This window comes from Colletotrichum truncatum, assembly GCF_014235925.2.
Source record: "Colletotrichum truncatum strain CMES1059 chromosome Unknown Contig_0006, whole genome shotgun sequence".
NCBI classification, from domain to species: domain Eukaryota; kingdom Fungi; phylum Ascomycota; class Sordariomycetes; order Glomerellales; family Glomerellaceae; genus Colletotrichum; species Colletotrichum truncatum.
Window position 1 is genome coordinate 1,505,171 of NW_027222403.1, and position 21,611 is coordinate 1,526,781.

Sequence of the window (21,611 nt, forward strand, 5' to 3'; positions counted from 1 at the left end):
GATATATTTCCTGCAGCAACAAGTGGTCACAGAGAGTCTCCCTGGGAGCGACTTTTCCTAAGACCCGTATCCCCCAGCAGCCACACATACTGGGTGCTGTTTGCAGCGTACGCTATGATATTGCCCATGAGCCATAGTGTCTGTGTGGCAAATCTGATCGGGTGCTCAAGTTTAGTACATCGGGTACAGTGTGCCACTATTCTTATACTCGATCCTGACACGACAGCCACGTTGACCTCTGATTGGCTGAGCTGTCGGTGCCGAAAAAAAGGAACAAAAAGAGAAAAAAAGAAAACAAGGAAACAATAGCCCTTGTTTTGTATTGGGGAAGAAAGATCTTACCACAGACATAACAGACTTTAACTTGATTCGACATTGTTTGTTGAGCCGCAGTATCTCACCGGTAGGCTAAGACCATCTGCAAATGGGCTGACGAAGAATGTTGAATTGTCTCAGTCCCAAACCCTTCCGTAGACATTCGCTTCACAGGTCAAATCTTGACACAAGCCTCAGTATATATGAGCATCACAATTATCGTAAACACAGATAGGCTATACGTGCTCCTGTGATGGTAACATAACCCAGTTCATTCATGAGACTTGCCCTGGTGATGGACATTGATTTTTCTTAAAATTTTCGGTCCACGGCCAAACGACAAACCATTTTGACGTTTCTTGGACAACAAGCAGTTGGGTTAGGTTTGTCGACGTGTCACAGGCCCGAATGGAGTAGACATTGACATCTGTCGAACCAATGAATGTCTTCTCATCATCGATGTTCAAGGGACGTGCCTGAAAACCTTCAGATAGATGGCACTTGCAGGTGTTGGGCATCTTTGCGGTCCTGTGTTGACTTCCCTCCGCCGAAGCGCCAGTCTAGACCCAAAGAAAACGGGACGATAGGCCAATTGACGTGAGCGGAGGCGGGTCGGAGGACCGTGCAACGGAAGATTTGCTGGGCAGTGGCCCACTTAAAAAGCCGGGCGGGTGCGACGCAGGGGCCACAATAGCCACTAGCCACCCGAATTTCCTAGTTATCGTTGACACCCCCGGTTGCAAGGGGGCTGGTTGCCGCAGCTCGCTTACCTCTTGCAGCAGTAAACAAACAAACTGCCTTATCAGGTCCCAACTCCCTCCCCCTCCTCCCCTCCATTGCCAGACCTTCAAACGACCCAACATTCCGCCCACACCTGGTCGTTGACGAGATTGCGACCACGCTTCGGTAATCGCAGTGGCTGGTGGGCTGTCCGTCATTAAGCATTTCTGCAAACCAGCAATATTATCTTCCCCTCAACGTTGTTGACGGCACTGTCGTCAACTTCTCCTCTTTGTTTGCGCAGTGCGCGCTCCATGTTTTGAGAGTCAGACATCCATTCCTCTTGCGCTTCCCCGCGTCACCGCCGGCCGCTTCGAAATTCCACCTTTGCTCGTCTTGCTTGGTCTTTACCAACAAGATTTACACTATAGAATCGAACACAACGAGCCCGCTCCGACAGGGACGCCCAGCTCCAAGGTCGAACATAGCTCTACTCGTCGCATACCATACGATATCCGATAAAGGTGCCCTAATGTTGTCATCCGAATTCCTTAGCCCACAGATCCTTCAGCGCAGGCTTCCTCCGGTATCCTAAATCGCCCATCATGTCGTACCGGCCGCACCCCCTTAGACAGTCGCATACCCTAGACTACCCTAGCAACATCAACCGCCAGACTTCTACCACATCTTCCGTTGCCTCATCAGGATACTCTCTATACTCTGAGAACAGCCGAGCGAGCACCCAGTTATCTTCAATTTCTAGCGGATACTCGGTACCAACACACAAAAGAGGCAAGAGTGATGGTTCCCGCCTGCATCACGTATCTTTCGGAGGAGAAAACCTCGACCAGAAGAGGGACCAGGACAATATCTATTCTATGGCTCGACAGTCTCTTCGACCGCTTGCCCAAGCTCCTGTCGCACCGTCAGCTGCACCTGCGTCCCCAACGCCATCGACACCTTCTCCTCCACGACCAAGCCATCGCCATGAACGGACACAAAGCGTGGATATCGGAAAGCTGTCACACGCTCAGTATGATGGTAGCACATCTCCATCTCCAGTTTCCAGAACTCTTACAATTCGGCCAAATTCGATGCTAGTCAGCCGCTCCGACTCTGTCAGTAGAGGAAGCGTTGCCCTCCCTCATGCTCATGAGCCTCCCCAGGCAGTACATTCTACAGCGCTCGCGCGACCGGATCTCGAGAAGCTTGGCCGATCGTCAACAAGCCAGCTCCGCACTCTGTCCAGACTTGCTCAGTCCGAATCCGCCGAGGAGTTTGCCATCACATCGCCGGCGCAAGAGGTCGTAGGGTTGAGAGGCCGTCGCAGATTACAGAGGGCCGACAAGCCAACCGCCAATCGTGCCGGTCAACGGACTGGTGGCTATGGCTGGGAAGGACGGAATTGGATGGACAAGCAACGTCAATTTCTCCAAGCTTACGAATATCTCTGCCATATTGGTGAGGCAAAGGAGTGGATTGAAGATGTCATTCACAGAGCAATTCCTCCCATTGTCGAATTGGAGGAAGCCCTACGGGATGGAGTTACCCTCGCAGAGGTCGTTGAGGCCCTTAATCCCGATCGCCGATTCCGTATATTCCACCACCAAAAGCTACAATTCCGCCATTCCGACAATATTGCCATTTTCTTTCGATATCTGGATGAGGTCGAGCTTCCAGACCTCTTCAGATTCGAGCTAATTGACTTGTACGAGAAGAAAAACATCCCAAAAGTAATCTACTGCATTCACGCTTTGAGTTGGCTCCTATTCAGGAAAGGCATCGTCGACTTCCGCATTGGCAATCTTGTCGGACAGCTCGAATTCGAGCATCACGAGCTTGAGGCGATGCAAAAGGGTCTCGATAAACTCGGGGTTAACATGCCCAGTTTCGGCAATATGGGAGCTGACTTTGGCGTTGAGCCTGCAACTCCAGAACCAGAAGAGACGGAGGAAGAGAGAATTGATCGTGAGTTGGCCGAGAACGAGGAGTCCGTTGTCGAGCTTCAAGCCCAAGTCCGTGGTGCCGTGGTGAGGATGCGCCTTGGGGACACTATGCAACAGCTTTGGGACACTGAAGAGGCACTCATCGACCTTCAGTCTCGCATCAGAGCTGATTGGACCCGTCAAGTCATTGGCTATCGGCTACAGATGAGACGTTTCGCGGTCGATCTTCAAAGTCTTGCTCGCGGATTCCTTGTCCGCAACAGAATGGCAAACAAGGAGCGTTTCTGGCGAGCTATGGAGCCCGATATCTTGGAGCTTCAAAGTCTTGTTCGAGCCAAGAAAGTCCGTGATGAAGTCCAAGACCAGAGATCTCAATTGGCCCTGCATGCCGGTCCTGTTCGGGAAATCCAAGCAGCGTTTAGGGGATTCTTGGTTCGCAAGGACCTCGTTACTCAACAGAAAGAAACGGTTGAAACATCAGGGGAGGTTCGGAACCTCCAGGCTGCAGTCCGTGGAATGCTGTTGAGGGGGCGTATTTCTGATGACCTCCACCTCCTGGACAGACAAGTCGACAGCATCACTAGCTTGCAGGCTGCTGCCCGGGCTTTGCTGACTAGAAAGCAGCTCTCAGTGGAGCAGAAGCACCTTCAGGAGTTTTCGCCACAATGGACTGCTCTTCAAGCAGCTTTCCGGGGCCAGTCGCTTCGGTCAGAGGTTGCCGCTACCAAGGCTGAGCTCAGCAAACACGTTCCCGAGGTTGAGAGTCTCCAAGCTCACGTCCGAGCTGCAGCTGTCCGCCGGAATGTCACTCAGTTGCTCGACGACCTAAACAGCCACGAGCCTTCTGTCATTGATTTGCAGTCCATTTCACGAGGTACGCTTGAACGACGCCGCATTGCCGCCGATCAAGATGCTTTGATCCGCGCAGAGCCGAAAATCACGAAGCTGCAGGCTCGCATGAGAGGCTACCTGTATCGCCAGCATCACAGCAACTTCCTCGAAGAGCTCAACTCCCATACTGCCGAGATTGAGAAGCTCCAGGGCCTGGCGCGGGCGATGATGGTGAGAGGCGATGTGTTCAACCTCATCTCAGACATTGAGGCGGAAGACGCAGCGATTACGGAAATTCAAGCAGTTGCGAAAGCTTTCACTGTCCGAGCGAAATTTGAGGAGAAGAAGCGCTTCTTCAACGAGAACATGCAGAAGGTTGTGAAGATCCAGAGCCTCGTCAGAGCCAAGATCCAGGGCGATGCCTACAAAAGCCTTACGCATGGCAAGGACCCACCGGTGAATGCTGTCAAGAACTTCGTGCACCTCCTCAACGACAGTGATTTTGACTTCAACGAAGAAATCGAGTTTGAGAGAATGCGCAAGACGGTGGTCCAGCAAGTGCGTCAGAACGAGATGCTGGAGCAGTACATCGACCAACTAGACATCAAGATTGCACTACTCGTCAAGAACAAGATTACCTTGGATGAGGTCGTCAGACATCAAAGCAACTACGGCGGCAACTCAATCGGCCTGCTGGCCAATTCTTCCATGTCCTCCGCCAATCACTTCGACTTGAAAGCCCTCAACAAGAGTTCCAGGAAGAAGCTGGAGTCTTACCAACAACTCTTCTTCAACCTCCAAACCCAACCCCAATACCTTGCCCGCCTTTTCAAGCGCATTCGCGAGCAAGGTACACCCGAAAAGGAATGCAAAAGAATCGAGCATCTCATCATGGGTCTCTTTGGCTACGCCCAAAAGCGACGTGAGGAGTACTACCTTCTGAAACTCCTTGCTAGATCAATGAAGGAGGAAATCGAGAGCAGCAGAACACTACAGGACTATCTCCGCGGAAACTTCTTTTGGACCAAGGTCCTTGCCAACTACACTCGGTCTCCTCGCGACCGTAAATATCTGCGAGAACTCCTTGGTCCTATCGTCAGAGACAACATCGTAGAGGATCCGGCTCTGGATCTCGAGAGTGACCCTCTTCAGATTTACCGAGCAGCTATTAACAACGAGGAATTGCGAACCGGTCGTCCAAGCCGGCGCCCCCTGGACGTTCCTCGCGAGGTTGCCATTAAAGACCCTGAAACTAGAGACCTCTTCATCGACCATTTGCGCGACCTACGAGAAATCTGTGACCAGTACCTGCTGGCCCTCGAAGACCTTTTGCCCAAGATGCCTTATGGACTTCGTTTCCTTTGCCGACAAATGTTTGAGACTCTCTGCCAACACTTCAAGAAAGACCCTCAACATCACCATCTACAGGTTGTTACTAACTGGATCTGGCGCGTCTACCTGCAACCCGCCGTTACCGCTCCTGAGAACGTGGGTGTCATTGAGAAACAGTTGAGCCCTCTTCAGAAGCGCAATTTGGGCGAGGTTGCCAAGGTGCTTGGCCAGATCTCTTCAAGCCGGCCTTTCGGCGGTGAAAACATATATCTGCAACCCCTCAACGCTTTCGTTGCCGAGTCATGCGAACGTCTCGCCGATATTACGCACCAACTTATTTCGGTGCCTGATGCTGAGCGCAACTTCGATATCGATGAGTTCAACGATCTGTACTCCAAGCACAAGCCCACTCTCTACATCAAGATGACAGATATCTTTGCCATTCACAACCTTGTCGCCGGCGAGCTTCCGTCAATATGCCCCAACCGGGACGATATCGTCCGGGAAATCTTGCAAGATCTCGGTAGCGCTAAGAACAACGAGAACGAGATGCTTGCAGCTGGGTCATCTGACATTCAGATGTACCTTACGCCGAAGCTGCACGACATCGAAGACCCAGACGCGGAGGCTAAGGCACTCTTCATGGAGACAAAGCGATGTATCCTGTATATTATTCGTGTACAGACCGGCGCCAATCTCTTGGAAATCCTCGTCAAGCCAATCTCAGCCGAGGATGAACACAAGTGGCGGTCAGTCCTGCACGACGACTTTACAACCGACACCAACACAAAAGGAGCGTACTCGGATGCGCACATGGTCGACGTGACACGCATGTCATACTACGACTTGAAGCGGACGGCGCTTGAGAACATCATGAGGTTGGAGCATATGGGCAGGATTTCCAAACACAACTTCTACCAGGACATACTCAACGCCATCGCCCTCGACATCAGAACCAAGAGCCGCAGACGCGTGCAGCGTCAGCGCGAACTTGAAGGCGTACGACTGACTCTTGCCAACCTCCACGAGAAGGCCAAATACCTTGAGCAGCAACGAAAGAGCTATGACGACTACATTGAGTCAGCCATGGCAACGCTGCAAAAGAATAAAGGGTAAGTCCTAAAAGTGCATCTAGTTTCCCATTCCCCAGCCCCGGATGGCTTTTCCCCATCCTCATCCCCACATTATAAGCACGGTCCAAGTGTGTCGCCATATGCTGACTGAATTTCGTCATAAACAGAAAGAAACGGTTCCTGCTTCCGTTCACCAAACAGTACAACCATCAGCGCGAGCTGGAACGTAGTGGGCGGGTCCCTAAATTTGGCAGTTACAAATATAGCGCTCGGGCTCTCGCGGAGAAAGGCGTGCTCGTCGCTTGGAATGGCGTCACCGATTGGGAGAGGGTGAACCTCACCATCTCCTGCGATGAGGTTGGTATCTTCAATCTCGAGGGCTCCCGCGGCCATATCCAGATGCCAGGGGCGAGCGCCCTCGTACCGATCGAAGATCTGCTGCAGGCTCAGTTCGAGGCCCACCAGTTCATGAACCTCTTTGAGGGCAATCTCAAGCTAAACGTCAACTTATTGCTGCATCTTCTGTATAAGAAGTTTTACCGCACGCAATAATGTAGGTGGCAGACAACGACAACTGCGGATGCAGTAGCCAAAAACGCAGCAATTATAAAAAAAAAAAAAAACGAGAACATGGCTTAACGGGATGATTGGGCATTAAGCGGTGTCGCGGGCGTGCGGATCTTTTTCTATTATCCTACACCCCTGGATGCATTGAGACGACGAATGTTACTTGGGCCGCATATTGGGTTGACTGGCAAAGCAAGGCGAGGGCGGTTTTTTCCACTTTTTTTTATTACTGTTTTTCTTTTCATTTACTTATCCAAAGATTGCATTGCGGGGAGACAAAAGTCAACCAACTGGGAGATATTGCTTGTAGGAGTATATATGAGAAACACAACACATGCGCAGAGAGAGAGGGGGGGGGGGGAAGGGGACACAGAGAGAGAGGCACACACAGATGCACACATTCGTTGGGTGCAGACCCCCGGCTCTTATTTTTTTTTATTCCGAGGGCTGCTACCCCAAAGTAGTTTCGGACTTTCACCACTACGACTAGGGAAGCGGGGAGTCTTTTGGAGAAGGGGGAAAAGCCTGAAGGGAGGAGGAGAAATTGGGTTGGTTGCATATGTGATGCACCCAGACCCAGACACTACTAGTTGTGATACCTTTTTGAATGTTAACCCGCATTGTTGAATATCACTGTGCATGTGGTATGTGTGTGGCCGATGCGTAAACGTGCACAATGTGTTTGAAGATGAGTGGCTGTAATGATATACTACTAGTATATGTGTGTTGCAGAAAGACAAAAAAAAAAAGATAACTAATGCGCTTTCTCGCCCACTTCTTTGTTTTAATCGTCTCTATTTGTTGCGTATCCGACGCTGCCCGCTCGCTCGCCCGCCCGCACTGCTGCTGCTGCTGCTGCTGCTGTTGCGCACACCATCTCAACAGAACCTGGAATGATAAAACCTGGAGGCGCAAGACGGCCGAGACAGAGACAGATATGTGTTTGACAATGAGTGGTTCGTGATCAGTAAAAGAACGAGGTAGCCTTGTACATCCGTAGACGTTGTGTTGACCCCGTGGTTTTCCCCTCCCCCCCCTTCCCCCGTCAGGCTTGTAGCACAGCCCGAAACACGGAATGGTGGTCAGGTGAGGTTATTTTCGAGGGCCTGGGCAAGGGGGCCGGCCAGATTGTGGGAAAATCTGGGGAAGACATGGAGGCCTGTTATTGGCGTGCAAGGGGTGGGGGGGCTTTAGGTAGGTAGGTGGAACAGACAGAAGCTTGCGGCTCCCCCCTTCTTTTGTAATGGTCATCATTTATTTTTCTCTTTTTGGGAGAGGAAGAGGGGTTGGTGACATGGGGCGATGCCGAGATGGTGGGCGGGGCGGGCTGTGGTTGATGGGACGCGGCCACGATATGACTACTACAAGGAGTGCCGAGTGTAAACCAAAGAGGAGGAGGCGCGTGGATGGAATATGTGGATGGGGGTGTTGCTGGCCTCGATCATCGATCGCAAGCTGCGATGGCCGATTCCCGGAAATCTGTTCAGATGCTTTGTCCTTATCTTTAGTGTACAATGTTGAGTATATTAGTGAGAGGGGGGCAGATACATGGTTCTGGGCATGTTGGAACAGTGCTGGATGGTCAACCGCTGCATTCTACATACTATGTGGCACGACTTTCCATGGTGTGTGCCGGATTTGTGCATAATCTGTCAGCCTTCTCCACGAGGGTATGTCGGCGCCCGTCACAGCGTGGTAAGCGTACATAGTGGACGGGCCCCTCCCATTGTCTCAGCTCGGGGCTCGGTGAGTGGATGATGGGGTTCTTGGGGCTGGCAGATTAGCACCGGATTGGAGGGCGGTGGGAGATAGCTTGGCGTGATATGTGTGTGGCCGAGGGGGACGGGATGCTCGGGGCTGGAAGGGCAAATGTCACTGTCTATCTGCCTCATGGGCGGGATCGCCACACACCTCCAATTACCTAAGATGGTCACCTACTTGACCTACCTTGCCAATAAGTCTAGAATCCCAAACGCCATGCATGCATGTAAACGGATGTGAAGAGGGAATGACGACCATCAGATGATCAACAGTGTTATGCAGGAAGACGGTAAGAGGTGAGCAAGGAAACCGCAACAAAGCCGAAAACGAAGATGGGACCATGGCACGTTGGAAGAGGTTGACGAAGAGGGGGGAGCCCTGGGCAAAAAGGCGGGAAGGAGGAAGCGGAAGCGCAGGAAGTAATCCCATGGCGGATCGCCGGATATTTTGGTCCTCGCAACCCCTAGGATGGAATCTCGGGAAGATAGGCCTTGATAGTGATGAGGTTGTAGCGTAATCGGCAAATTTCTATGATGCTGAAACGAAGTGACGCCCGATTTGACTCAGCTTCCGCTGTTTTAGTTGATGAAGCCATACTGGAGCGCGATGATGTGATTGCGGCCTGGCTGACGGGACGGACGCCAGGGCCACTTGCGCCGGCGGTCAAGGTCCATCAGATATCGAATACGCATTTGTTGGTATGCGTGTTGGTGCGTGCGCTGCGCTAATGTTGAGCGCCGCCATGATGGAAGGATTGAGGGAAGGATGAATCAGACTGCGTGGAACCGCGTCGCAAAAGGTCCGCATCCCCATCCCATGGCAAAGGCGAGAGAAAAGAAGGCGATGGCGTGACCGGGTAGCCGTCCAAGCAACCCCGCAATTGCGGAGTCGGAGGCGGCTCCAAGTCGGAGGTAAACGCCATCACGACATTTCTAAAGGCTCTCGATGGTTGGAATATGAGATTTAGGAGATCGACTGCCATGTACCTAGCCCGAAAAGTGCCTCTGGGTTCGCCGCAATCTTGGCTCGGAGGAGCTGCGGAATCTGGAGAACATACATGGTAGACAAGGGCGACACGTCGGTTACTAATTCCGATGACATGGCCCATTATGCCCGCCCACCTTTGGAATCTGGAGAGAACCAGCCCCCGTTCGTTGCAATTTATTACCACAGCATTGGTGCCGTACCCTACATGCGTATAATGGGGCTTTTGGGGACGCAAAGATCCGAGATGGAGACATCCTTGACAACCAAAATGAATGGGCGTCATCTCGTGCTCGTGACCCATTTTGCCGGGTTATTCGCTTTTTTGCGGCTCGCCGTCTTATCTGTGGAGCTGTGTGGTTGATGCAGAAACGGAATCCCCCGAAATTTTGATCGCGTGCACGAAGTCTGGCACAGGAACAGTCTCCCTCAAGATAGGTCGTCGTCAAGAAAATTTCTCGTTACACCCTCGTCGCCCTTCAAGCATATCTGTCCAATTGTCTGTCTAATCGGAGTAAAGCCTGACATGGATTGAGCGACGCTTATGCAGGTTGCGTTCTCGTCTTTGGGTAAACGCCCATATGCAGGTGAGTGATTGCGGTTTAGTGGTTCGAATCCAGGGGTCCAAGTAGCCGGGAGACGATGATACTACGTCGTAGGGGTACGCCGTAGTAGTTGTGTAATCCATCCGCAAGTATCCGTATTCTGCTTAAAGCATAATCTAAGGTAGGCGTCAGTCAGTGCCCGGGGGTCAAAAGGTGCTTGGTCCGACCACTGATCATGGGAGAACGCGAGACAGGCCAGCCCATGCGTGTTATTCCAGAAGGTCTAGCCGACCGTTTTCCTTTTGCTGCTTTTCCGTTTGTGGTTGGATTTGTTCACACCGCCATCTACACACACTATCCGTATCGCTGTCGCTTTGGGATGTCGTATGGAGTAAGTCAGGGGGGGAAGAAAAAAAAAAGGGAATAAGGAAAAACGACTAGCCAAATGGCGCAGGAGCGTAATGAACTGATAATAAACTGGAGCAGTGCTGGGAGGAGTTACTTTGTAATGCAAAGATGCCAGGACGTAAAACGATCGACATGTCGATGGTGGTGCAAAGCATTCGAAACTGTATAACTGGCTAGGGAAGATCCGCTTGCGACATTTCGCAATACGTTAATCGAAATACGCCATTTTGACACATACGACAATCCATCCTTCTAAGGGGGAGCGAGCATCACACTAGCGTGAGTTATGTGCTATGTAGCGGCATGAAAAGACCATTACGAAGCAGGAAGAAGCTCAGGGAAGCGGGCAGGGCAGAGCATGTCTCTTGTGAGTGGTAGGGATGTAGGCGCTTACTCTCCTTACCTAAGTCGCACACCGAAGACAGCAGGAAGCAGAAATTAGCGGCCATGTTGCACTTAGGTTGTTCCCGCCTCCATGTGAACGTGCTCATATCTCCTTAGAGGCGGCATGGATGGAATCGAGGTCAGCTGCACCAAACCCGTAAAATTGCATGAGTCGGAAAGGCTCCACCGAACACACGCACCAGTTCAGGCGAAGGGACAGCGTTATCTGGGGTATCCCATTCTGCAACCAATCGTGATGGCTCCGTTTTGCATATAGGCATATACATTGATGGTGCATATCGCTGTGCCCCGTTTGGCGCTTTTACTTTCCCTACCTCCTTCCTTACGCCCCGCCGCTCTTTCCATACGGGCAAGTGAACCCCGGGGATGGATCTTGAGGGTAGGGACTGGTCTTTCCTCGACCCAAGAAACGCCCATTTTTAAAATGACAGCTCCTCCCACATATAAGTTAAGTTCGCTCTTCCCTTTTCAGTCTCATCCTCTTCAAGGTTCGGCTGGTTGAGCTTACCTTTCCTCTTGTCTCTGCCCAACCCTTGATCACTTATACAAATCATTACTCGTTTTTTCATCACCACCACCGCCACACACACACACACCCCCCTACTTTGTCGCCAGTTGGACCACCGGTTCTGATCGCCACATTCACGTTTTTCCCGTCTCACCGACTGGTTTCACGACTCGACATCAACTTCTGTCTCAAGACACCTCTTTTCATAATCTAGAAGCTGCTTCAACTCTCACAGTTGACGTCAGTGACCATAATGGCTCCCGACCTCAACTCTCTTCCCTCCTCGCCATTGGCGCAGCCCAATGGCAAGTCATTCAACGGCGCTGGCGCGCCCCCTGCCAAGCAACCCAATATCCTGTTCATCATGGCCGACCAACTGGCTGCACCTCAGCTCAAGATGTATAACCCAGAATCTCAAATCAAGACACCCAACCTTGATGCTCTCGCCGCCGAATCCGTCCAATTTGACTCAGCGTACTGCCCCTCGCCGCTATGTGCGCCTTCGCGCATGAGTCTGATTACGGGTCTTTTGCCCATGAAGATTGGCGCCTACGACAACGCCGCACAGATCTCAAGTGAGATTCCCACCTACGCGCATTACCTGCGCTTGAAGGGTTATCAGACGGCCTTGGCTGGTAAGATGCACTTCATCGGAGATCAGCTGCATGGCTACGAAACCCGTCTCACCAGCGACATCTACCCTGGTGATTTTGGCTGGGTCGTCAATTGGGATGAGCCTGACACCCGACTCGAGTGGTACCACAACTCCAGCTCCATCCTTCAGGCCGGCACCTGCGTGCGAAGCAACCAGCTGGACTACGACGAAGAGGTCATGTACCGATCTACCCAATTCCTCTATGACCATGTCCGTGAGGGCCCTGAGAAACGTCCTTTCGCTCTGACGGTCTCTCTCACCCATCCACATGACCCCTACACCATTGAAGACAAGTACTGGGATCTCTACGAGGATGTCGACATTGCGCTTCCCAAGGTCCGCATCCCCAAAGAGGAGCAGGATCCTCATAGTAAGCGTCTCATGAAGGTCTGTGACCTTTGGGATTACGACTTCACCGATGACCAAATCAAGCGGGCGCGGCGTGCCTACTATGGCGCTGTCAGCTACGTCGATGACTGCGTCGGGCGGCTTATATCCGTACTGAAGAAGTGCGGCCTGGAAGACGACACCATCATCGTTTTCAGCGGCGACCACGGCGACATGCTTGGCGAACGTGGCCTGTGGTACAAGATGAGCTACTTTGAGTCCTCCGTCAGAGTGCCTCTGTTCGTGCGCTACCCTCAGCAATTCGAGCCCCATCGCGTCACGAAGAACGTCTCGACCCTCGATATTCTCCCGACTTTGTGTGATTTAGTGGGCACAAAGCCCGCTCCTGGCTTGCCGATGGATGGTGTTTCCCTGCTACCTCATCTTGAGGGCAAGGAGGGCCACGACAAGGTGTACGCCGAGTACACGGGTGAGGGCACCGTCAGCCCTTTGATGATGATCAGGGAGGGTCCATGGAAGTACATTCACTGCCCCGCTGATGGAACGCAACTTTTCAACCTTGAGCACGACCCCCTGGAGCTTGTCAACCTGGCATCCGACAAGGCCATTGCTGCAAAGACCCTTGAGGCGGAAGCCAAGGCTAAGCTGGAAGAGTACACGGCCGAGACGAAGCGCAAGTGGGATTTCGATGCCATCACAGAAGAAGTTCTCCAGTCTCAGCGCAAGCGTCGCCTCGTGTGGGCAGCTCTGACCAAGGGTGCTTTCACTAGCTGGGACTACAACCCGGAGGACGATGGCAGAATGAAGTAAGTCATTTGAAGATTGTATTCCAAGTTGCCTGCTAACATTAATCAAGATATATCCGCTCGCAAATTCCACTTGATGATCTCGAGCGCCGTGCTCGTTACCCACCCGTTGACAAATATGGCCGGGAGATTGACCGGGCCGTTGCCGGCCGCCGAATTTTGGTAGACCAAGCTGGATCTCATGGACAGTAAAGCTTTTTGGACGAAATCACGATGATGACCTTGTAAAATGCATTTTAGGACGGCGTTCAGGCATTTGACTGGGGTTTAGCCAAGTATTTGCTTCTTCTCTTTTGCTGATTTCCACATTGCGGTCACGGCATTTGAGCGAATATACCAGATGGATCGAGCTCCTCTGCATAGCACATTTTGATTTGATTTAGGATCATGGTAAATAGGGATTCAAAATAGCAAATTGAAGCAAATAATTACATCGAAACTACACCTTTGACCATGTTGATCAGTCTGGCTGGTTGCCCCTCATTGGGCACGCGCCAATTAATTCGCGAAGAACCGAGGCTTGATCTGCTTCAGAAACTTACTAGTAAGTCGTGAATTCTGAGGGCCAAGTAGCTTTTCGTCTGAAGAACAGTTTAAACGGGAAGTAATCTATTAGTACTCTGATAGCCATCTCAGTAAATAGAGCTTCCGTAAGATAGTGACATCCCTGCCCCACAAGATTCAGTCGCACAGGGGTCAATGCCCCTGCAGTAATGCGGTCACCGCCCAGCCAGAAGCGGTTCTAGTGGACCCACTCCTCTCCCCGTGCGGTTTTCCAGAACGTCGAGCTTCTTGGAACCGCATCTCAACTTGGAACCTCACTTCCAACTATACCCCGCGGCTTGAAGCTGTCGCAAACAACGCCACACTGCATGGAAGCCCTTCAATTGCGCCAATACTCGTCTAATGTATATATAGAAGGTGTTCTAAGCTGAAGATAGCCACAGCTAGGCATATACGGCAGCCGCGATCGCAAAAACACAACATAACTCCACGATTGAACCTCCACCACAGCGAATTCCGAAACGGCAATAGTAGCCATGGAGAAGCCTAACGCGCTCGGAATCTCTGCAGAGGAGTTCAAGGCTATTGAGCAGACTCGCCAGCGTCTGTTTCAGCTATCCAACAGCATCCAAGGCCTGAAAGTGGATGTGCTCAAAAGCAACCCACTCCCTCCTCCGTACGTTCCTTCCTCTTCATGACGCTTCCGCGAAGCCTCAACTTTTGCACAATATCCCCCGAGATGAATTGAATTCTGACATCAAGATCCATAGTTCTTCGCTACAAGCACAGTCCCAAATTCTCCTCCGCAACCTCCAATCCCTCCTCGACACCCTTACGGAAAACACCCATGTCTTTCAGCATCTGCATGTCTTTCCAGACGTCGCATACCCGGGCCGTGTGTACGAGAACATCCTGCTTCAGCTGCTTCGCAAGAAACTTGAGCCCGGCGTCGAGGAATGGGTCGAGCGCGGTCGCGAGACGACGCGGGAGCTGCGCGGCGATGGTACCAGTGATGGCGAGGCCAAGCTCGAGGAGGTCTGGCGTGAGGTGCGTTCGTGGACCGTTGAACGAGTGCAAAAATATGTTCTCGAAGAGGCACATGACGTATACACCGAAGAAGAACGCGAGAAAGGTATTGAGAACGTAAGGACAGGTTTGAAGAGGGGCCTTGAGGAAGACGAAGACAGCGACGAGGAGGGGGAGGGAGATGATGAAGATGTCGTAATGGGGGGCCAGCAGCAGCCACAGCAGCCGCAGAAAATGACGGGCCCAGAGCCAGAGATGCTGTTTTGGTTTGAGGCAAGAGGAGATTTTGAGTTGCCGAGGAATGTCGACTTGTTGAGTCAGGCGGGGACGAAGCGTGGGTCGATGGGAGTGAGAAAGTGAGGACGCGGAAGACATGATACCCGGCCGTAAAAAGGCTTCGATTCTTGCAGGCGAATCGAAAATTGCATTCCAAATGTGTCCATTTCAGGTACCCCCGAGACGCAATTTTCCCTACAAATAGATATGAATGTTATCCATGTGATTGACGTCAAAAGCCTTGGCCCTCAAGTGAAGCTACGGATATTTCAGTAAAGGTGCGCGTTGGAGCTCGTTTTTTTGATGATGTCCAGCTTGTTTTGTTGAAGCTATATCAAGGAGATAAAGTCGAACACTTACCCAGCTTGTCGGGGGAGGGGGTCTACTGGGCCTCCCTTCTCGCGCTTCTCCAGTTATACTCCCAGTTTGACGAATCAGTCAGTCAACTTGGGTGAAGTTGACTGGATCATGTTAAATGAGGCTAGCTAGCTATTTTCTTTACCAGCTGCATTGGTGAGCTGAGAGAACGATTAAGGTTTTGAGCGAGGGATTCACAGCATCATGAATTGCTTAATTTCAATAACGATATTTGATTCCGATTATATTGAGAGGGATGATTATCACGACAAAAAACTCATTATCGGAGCCGTCGTCCTCATTAATTCATCTTGGGTTTCCCCCATCCGGAATTTGGACGAGCTGTAGCACCCGTTCCCTACCTTCTGCTTGAACTCTCCAAGAGTCCGGTACTTGTTTGCAATTATTTTCCAGGTGAACCCAAGTCCCGAAGCCTTCTGGTAAAATAATCGTAAAGAAGTTAGAATACAAAGCACACCCGCTCAAAAACATTGCCTCCCCTCCTTGACCAGGATCGAATCATACCTAACAGAGAACCTGACGTTTGCTCCCAAGAAGCATGGCGCTGCATTTATGACATTAATATCCTTTCAAGCTGTCGTGGCTTGTAATGACAATGGTTTTATTGGTGTCGTCCAACGAATAGATTCGATAGTAGTTAATGAGGGTCTATAGCCCATCCACTCCATGGACAGACAGTAGTTCCAGTGCAATGTGACAGCGTTAGAACGTATGAAACTTTCATAGGGATGGTGACTAAAGCCCAGTTTCCAATTTGAAGTCGCAGCCCAATGTTTAAAGGTGTAACTGGCTGGCTCATGGATATCCTGAGAAATATGAATCATAGTTGTTGAAGTGGGTCAAAAAAACAGACGCATTTATTTGCCTCTCACTAAGATCAATCTTGCCCCTATCACAGTGACCAAACCCAAGTTGGATTCCACTCTCTGAATTCAGGTCCTGACTTCTCAGCTAGGGAGCCAGGCCCTCAGTGAGCAAGATGACCACCTTGCTGTATGTAGAGCCGGATACAGATGGAGTCTAGACCATGATAGCCCCGCCTTGGTGTCGATACTCGGCTGCTCATTTCTGGGGTTGTAGAGATATAATTTGAAACCACGGCCTATTCCTCTCGCTTAAGATTCATTGAGCCGAGAAGCTTTTCCTCTCAAAGGAGCTTTGGGGCCTTACCAATGACTTCATATAAACAGGAACCTCCCTTATTTTGTTGTATGTGATTTTGGAACACGAAACCACGCGTTTTTATGGAAATCTCTTTTCAGTGTCCTAATATAAAGCCTAATGTTATAGGCTACGCCACGGTTGATGTGGTGTAAGCTGTGCCTACGCATAATCCCTATCTAAGGGCAGCAAAACAATAAGTAAGCGACTTGTTGGCGGGGTTTCAGCCTTCACACCCACAATATATACCTATGCGACATGAACATAATCCGACATGCCCAGAAAGATTTGTTTATAGGTCACATGTTTGCGCTATATATCATACAAGTCATTGGACGGCAACTGAGATTAGAGCCTTGGTTGAACACAACAATCGGTCCATAATAGCATTGTGGTGATGGTAGGTACGCGTTATGTGGCATTATTGTCTCAATGTATTGACAGAGCTTCAACGGATGGGCCTTGCCGTTCAACCAAGCTCCCTATTCTGAAGCCCGCCTTGTCTTAGCTTCTACAAAGCTGAGTTGTGCGAGGGACAAGCCGACGGCTCTGCTGCGGTAAAATTTGGATCTGTAATCAGATTTGGGATTCTGATGAGCACTAGCCGCCACAAGACGATGACCGCGGAGCTGTAGGATAATGCGTGTCTTACAACTACAGACATTTTCATAACTGGCTGTTCGACATTGGACTATTCACTCCAGCGTCCGGGAAAAGGACAGGTCCTCAAAGATTGCAAGGATGAAGAACCCATTAGTATATTAGGTGACCGATTCTTTACTCACGAATCGTACAACGATTTCTAGCAAGCCAAAACATTTCCAGTTTGCCGAAGTCAAATTAAATCTCAAAGCGAAGAGGTTCTAGAGGGCCTTTGAGCCGCTTTTTGCACAATAGACCACATTTAAAACCATTTGAACACTGATCGCAAGATAATAGCGCTTGGGGTATGTCACCATGCAGGATATATCAAAGAAAACTGGAAAGAACAAAAAGGCTAATAATGCGTTGCCCAGGCACATACGCAATGAAACTATGAGTGCAGGGTGAAGAGTGAAAAGTGATTTCATGTGGCTTTGATATCCATGAAGTTTAGCATCTATAATCAAGACTGAGGCGAAGTATCACTGAGGACAATGCAGTTGGAAATTCTTGACTTCTCACAGATAAAACACATTGATGAAGAAGCAAACCTGTTTTATCATCTGTCAAGACGATTGTTAGAGTCGACTAGGAGACATCTAAACCAAAAGCCGCGGGAATGCTGGAATGGAGGCGCAGTGGTCCGCCCACTAGATGAGATGATGGCAAACCGTAATTGGCGTCTTATTTACGGCTCTGCTCGGATCACTCCCAATTCCGGCCAGTCCATATCACGCTTATGCCGCTTATCAGGCGTGTTAGAACTTGATGTTACCAGGCGACATATTATGCTGTTCGAGAAGCCGGGTACGTGAGAAGGGAGTGAGTTTTTTCCGCATGCACACCAAAACATAGAGCACGGCAGTCGGCATAAATATACTTCAAGCTTGATCTTGAGCCTACCTATATTTAGTAGCCACTTCAAGATCCAAAGCCTAATCAGTGCGGTTGAGAATACAGCGATAGGCTGACGTTAAATCTAACGATGTCAACAAAAGGTGGGAGGACCCACTCCAGCACTGAAATTTGCATGTGCTCCTGTGTCACTAGGCGAAACATCAGTTCATCTAGCGTTTGTAACCGCTGATCGAGGTAGTTCATGTGTTTCTCAGCATTCATTGGGTATTGGTGGTCTTGCATGGAGATTCCCCGCCTGAAAATACAGGAATGCCCAAAAGAGGGGACGACAAGATCAAGATCTCGTCATACCAACACATAGGTATTGCCTTTGTCTCTTCAGCAACGATTTCTTAGTGCTTGAATTCCACCAGCGATTGAAACGTGGATAACCAAAATTCATACTGCCTGAGAATTGCAGTCTGATCGCCAAGACAACCCCAGATCTAAGCAATGAAACGCCGCCATCTTGCTGGCCCAATCACTACCGAGGGTGTAAATAACTTCTGTTAGATGGCACCGCCAGAACCAATGGCTGATAGTTGTTCTGCACTAATGTCTTCGGTATTGGCCGGCTTTGGGTTTAGTTCAGTGCGGCTGAGGCGCCACTCGCCGACTGCGTCTTGGCAGGCGGAATGCTTTATGATGCCCAACTAAAACCGATTCAAAGGGGGCTCCCTATGTGACGAATACTCCTAGGTAATCAATAAAAAATAAGATTGGGTTGAAAAAACTTGGTTAGACGTGGCTTCATCATACCAGGCAATGCTATCTAACATCATGATTACAAGGAAACGAATGCAGCAAGTCAGATCATTGGAACTAAAGGCCCACAAGATCTTGGATATCGTAGTTTTCTCGTTCGAGAGGGAAGACTTTCTCCCGATTCTTTCGGGTCATTGTTGACATGTTTCCATGGTCTCATATTTTACATTTCTAAGCACTGGTTCATAGTTACTGAACACAACCCTGGTCACGAGACTCCCCTTGCATATGTCAGTATCCCTTGGGCCACCATTTACCAAGACGGCTGGCATCTGCATTACCGCAGCGGGTATCTAGAACGGGATGGTGCCTTGGTATCATGCAAGAAACATCCCGGTGAGCTGCATGTTGATGCCTTACCGACCAAAACCGGCCGATAGCCTCAGCCGCATAGCTCAGCTCCAACCGCTCATCTTCCTCATTTCCTATTGGACTTAGACACCATCCAAGCCACATCTGTCCTTCCAACGCGGCCAGCTTTCAGCCAAATGCAGAAAGTTTCACGAGCACGTCGTGCCGTTTGAGCCGCCCCGGACTAACCATCCAAGACAGCTTCCAGTAAAACAAGCCTTTTGATTAGTGAGGAGAATGTCTTGCAAGCTCAAGTCTCCCCGTTTCGCGCCCATCCAGCTTTTAACTCAGTAGACATGTTCACCACCTCAGCCCATTTCAACATACGTTGGAACCATCGATCCGCAACGGGCATGAGTGTGGCTTTCCGAAGAACGCCTTACGAGGAGAGCCTAGTCCGTTCCCAGGGTCAAGGGGTATTCTGGTGACTGCGGTGAGCCTTGATCGTACCCTTGGACGCCACGGCGCGAGCTATTCGTGACAGCCTTGATGCGCGTTGCAGGCGAGCTTTTGTGGCGCGCTGTGCAAGGGGCGCATCAAAATTACGAGGATTGACAATGTTGCCTCACGTTGCTAAGGGGAAGGAACCAATGCATTGAAAAGCCCATGGGGGTCCCAGGGGGGACGGTATCTGTCTCTCCATTCCTCACACACACGCGCACACACACATTATTCCATCATATATACCACACGGCCAATCTCCTTTTCCCCCTTCCCTACTTCTAACCCTTTTACTCTCTACTTCTCGCCAAATCTGCCTTCATACTGACCATTGTTCTCGTACAACATTTACCGGATAGTAATAATGGAGAATGGCAACCAGTATCCCACCCAGCGACCAGCTGGTCGCGAGCACATCCCTATCTATCCCAAGGGATTCATAGCCCTCAGAATTGTTCAACTTGTACTCGCAGTAATGACGCTCGCTCTCTGCGCCTTTGGTGCCTATGTCTTGCCTACTTCAGGCAATTGTCTAATGCTCTTTGTTGTAAGTACTGAAAACATATCATTGGAACTTATTTTCTCCATGCTAATATTCGGACCATAGTCAGTAGCAACTTTGTTCGTCACGGTCTGGCTAATCGTTTCCGAATACTCGATGCCCAAGGCTTATAACTGTAAGGTTTCTTGACGAGCCATGATTTTAGCGCTGTTAATGACACAATGTTCTCACAGATTGGGCGGTATTGGGTTTGGAAATATTCCTTGTGGTCTTCTGGCTCTGCGCTTTTGCCCTATTGGCATCAGAGGCGGCCTACATCTTTGCTCGGTGCACTTATTATTCTTGCTATGATTGGGCAACAACTCTTTCCGCTTGCATGTCGGCTGCGGCCGGCGTTGGTGGCCTTCAATTGTGAGTTGGCCTTCAAGTCTTTCGGCAACAACTCTGTTTCTGACTTTATCGATAGCGCTCTCTTCATCACATCTCTATCGATTCACGGTGTTATGCTCCACCGTCATCGCAAGGCTGGCCTGCACTGCAACCCCGTCTCCTCCGGCATTGCTCCTGTTGTTTCCAGCCAGGTTCACCACGAGAAGAACAACACCACCGTCAACGCTGCCGCCTACCAACCTGTTCACCAAGGCCAGGCTGCGCCACCCTATGTGCAACAGCAGCAGCAACAACAGCAGCCTATCCATCAGCAGCAGATGTACGCCCCGACACCAGCCCAACAAATGCAGCCTCAACAACAACAGCCGCAGCAGCAGCCGCAGCAGTTCCACCCGCAGCCGTCTCCCACGCCTCTGAGCGCTCAGCACACCGGGGGCTCATTTGCCCAGATGCCACCGCAGCAGACGAACGTGCCACCCATGCCAAATGCTCATGAGGTACCAGGCAACCATTACCACCCTCAATAAGTAAACTCTGCGATTTACCTGGCCACTCGTTTGGGTAACGTTATACGTCTGTTTTCATCTTTGGAATAAGTTCGGGCGGTTCGTTTTTTTTGATTCGAAAAATAGCACACGTGCTATTTTTATGTGAACGAGCCGGTGATTCCTATACGTCTGGATGTTAGAAGTGCAAATAATCTATTAAATTGACCTATAATCTTGAATACACACGTTGTAGTCTTATTCTGACGGTTCCTGGAAGAAACTCGTCCAAATCCCCATCTATTTGAAAGTGACATGAATGAATTCGCCGAAATCAAGAGATCAACGGTTCTCGTTTGCGTCTCTTTGATCTTCACCATGCATTCTTTCCAAATACTCAAAGCTTGTACGGCTTCTTCCGAACCTAGGAAAATGGGCTTATCAAAAATCACATGCAAACCTTAGTGAACTAGTCGAACTTTGAATGTACGTTAGTACTTTTCTGTCCCAGGACGCTGGCCCGGATAATTCTCGCAAAATGCCTGTTTGGGTGGATGTTCAGGGCCAGTCACTTGATGCTCCCATATGC

General features: G+C 50.4%; 4 protein-coding genes across 4 annotated transcripts; all 4 read left to right on the forward strand.

Annotated features, from left to right (window-relative positions):
- Positions 1–1,640: 1,640 nt before the first annotated feature.
- CTRU02_209687 (Ras GTPase activating) lies at positions 1,641–6,769 on the forward strand (the record flags this gene model as incomplete). The annotated part of the gene is made up of 2 exons (XM_036730250.1): positions 1,641–6,256; positions 6,385–6,769. The coding sequence occupies 2 exons, from the start codon at positions 1,641–1,643 to the stop codon at positions 6,767–6,769; spliced, it is 5,001 nt and encodes a 1,666-aa protein (XP_036577950.1).
- Positions 6,770–11,648: 4,879 nt separating this feature from the next.
- Positions 11,649–13,396, forward strand: CTRU02_209688 (choline-sulfatase; the record flags this gene model as incomplete). Its single annotated transcript, XM_036730249.1, has 2 exons — positions 11,649–13,204; positions 13,255–13,396. 2 exons carry the CDS (start codon positions 11,649–11,651, stop codon positions 13,394–13,396), a joined length of 1,698 nt encoding a protein of 565 aa, XP_036577949.1.
- An 848-nt stretch (positions 13,397–14,244) lies between these two features.
- On the forward strand, positions 14,245–15,094 carry CTRU02_209689 (RNA polymerase II mediator complex component Med8; the record flags this gene model as incomplete). Its single annotated transcript, XM_036730248.1, has 2 exons — positions 14,245–14,384; positions 14,479–15,094. The coding sequence occupies 2 exons, from the start codon at positions 14,245–14,247 to the stop codon at positions 15,092–15,094; spliced, it is 756 nt and encodes a 251-aa protein (XP_036577948.1).
- A 4,915-nt stretch (positions 15,095–20,009) lies between these two features.
- Positions 20,010–21,064, forward strand: CTRU02_209690 (uncharacterized protein; the record flags this gene model as incomplete). The annotated part of the gene is made up of 4 exons (XM_036730247.1): positions 20,010–20,192; positions 20,253–20,322; positions 20,381–20,558; positions 20,614–21,064. 4 exons carry the CDS (start codon positions 20,010–20,012, stop codon positions 21,062–21,064), a joined length of 882 nt encoding a protein of 293 aa, XP_036577947.1.
- Positions 21,065–21,611: the final 547 nt, after the last annotated feature.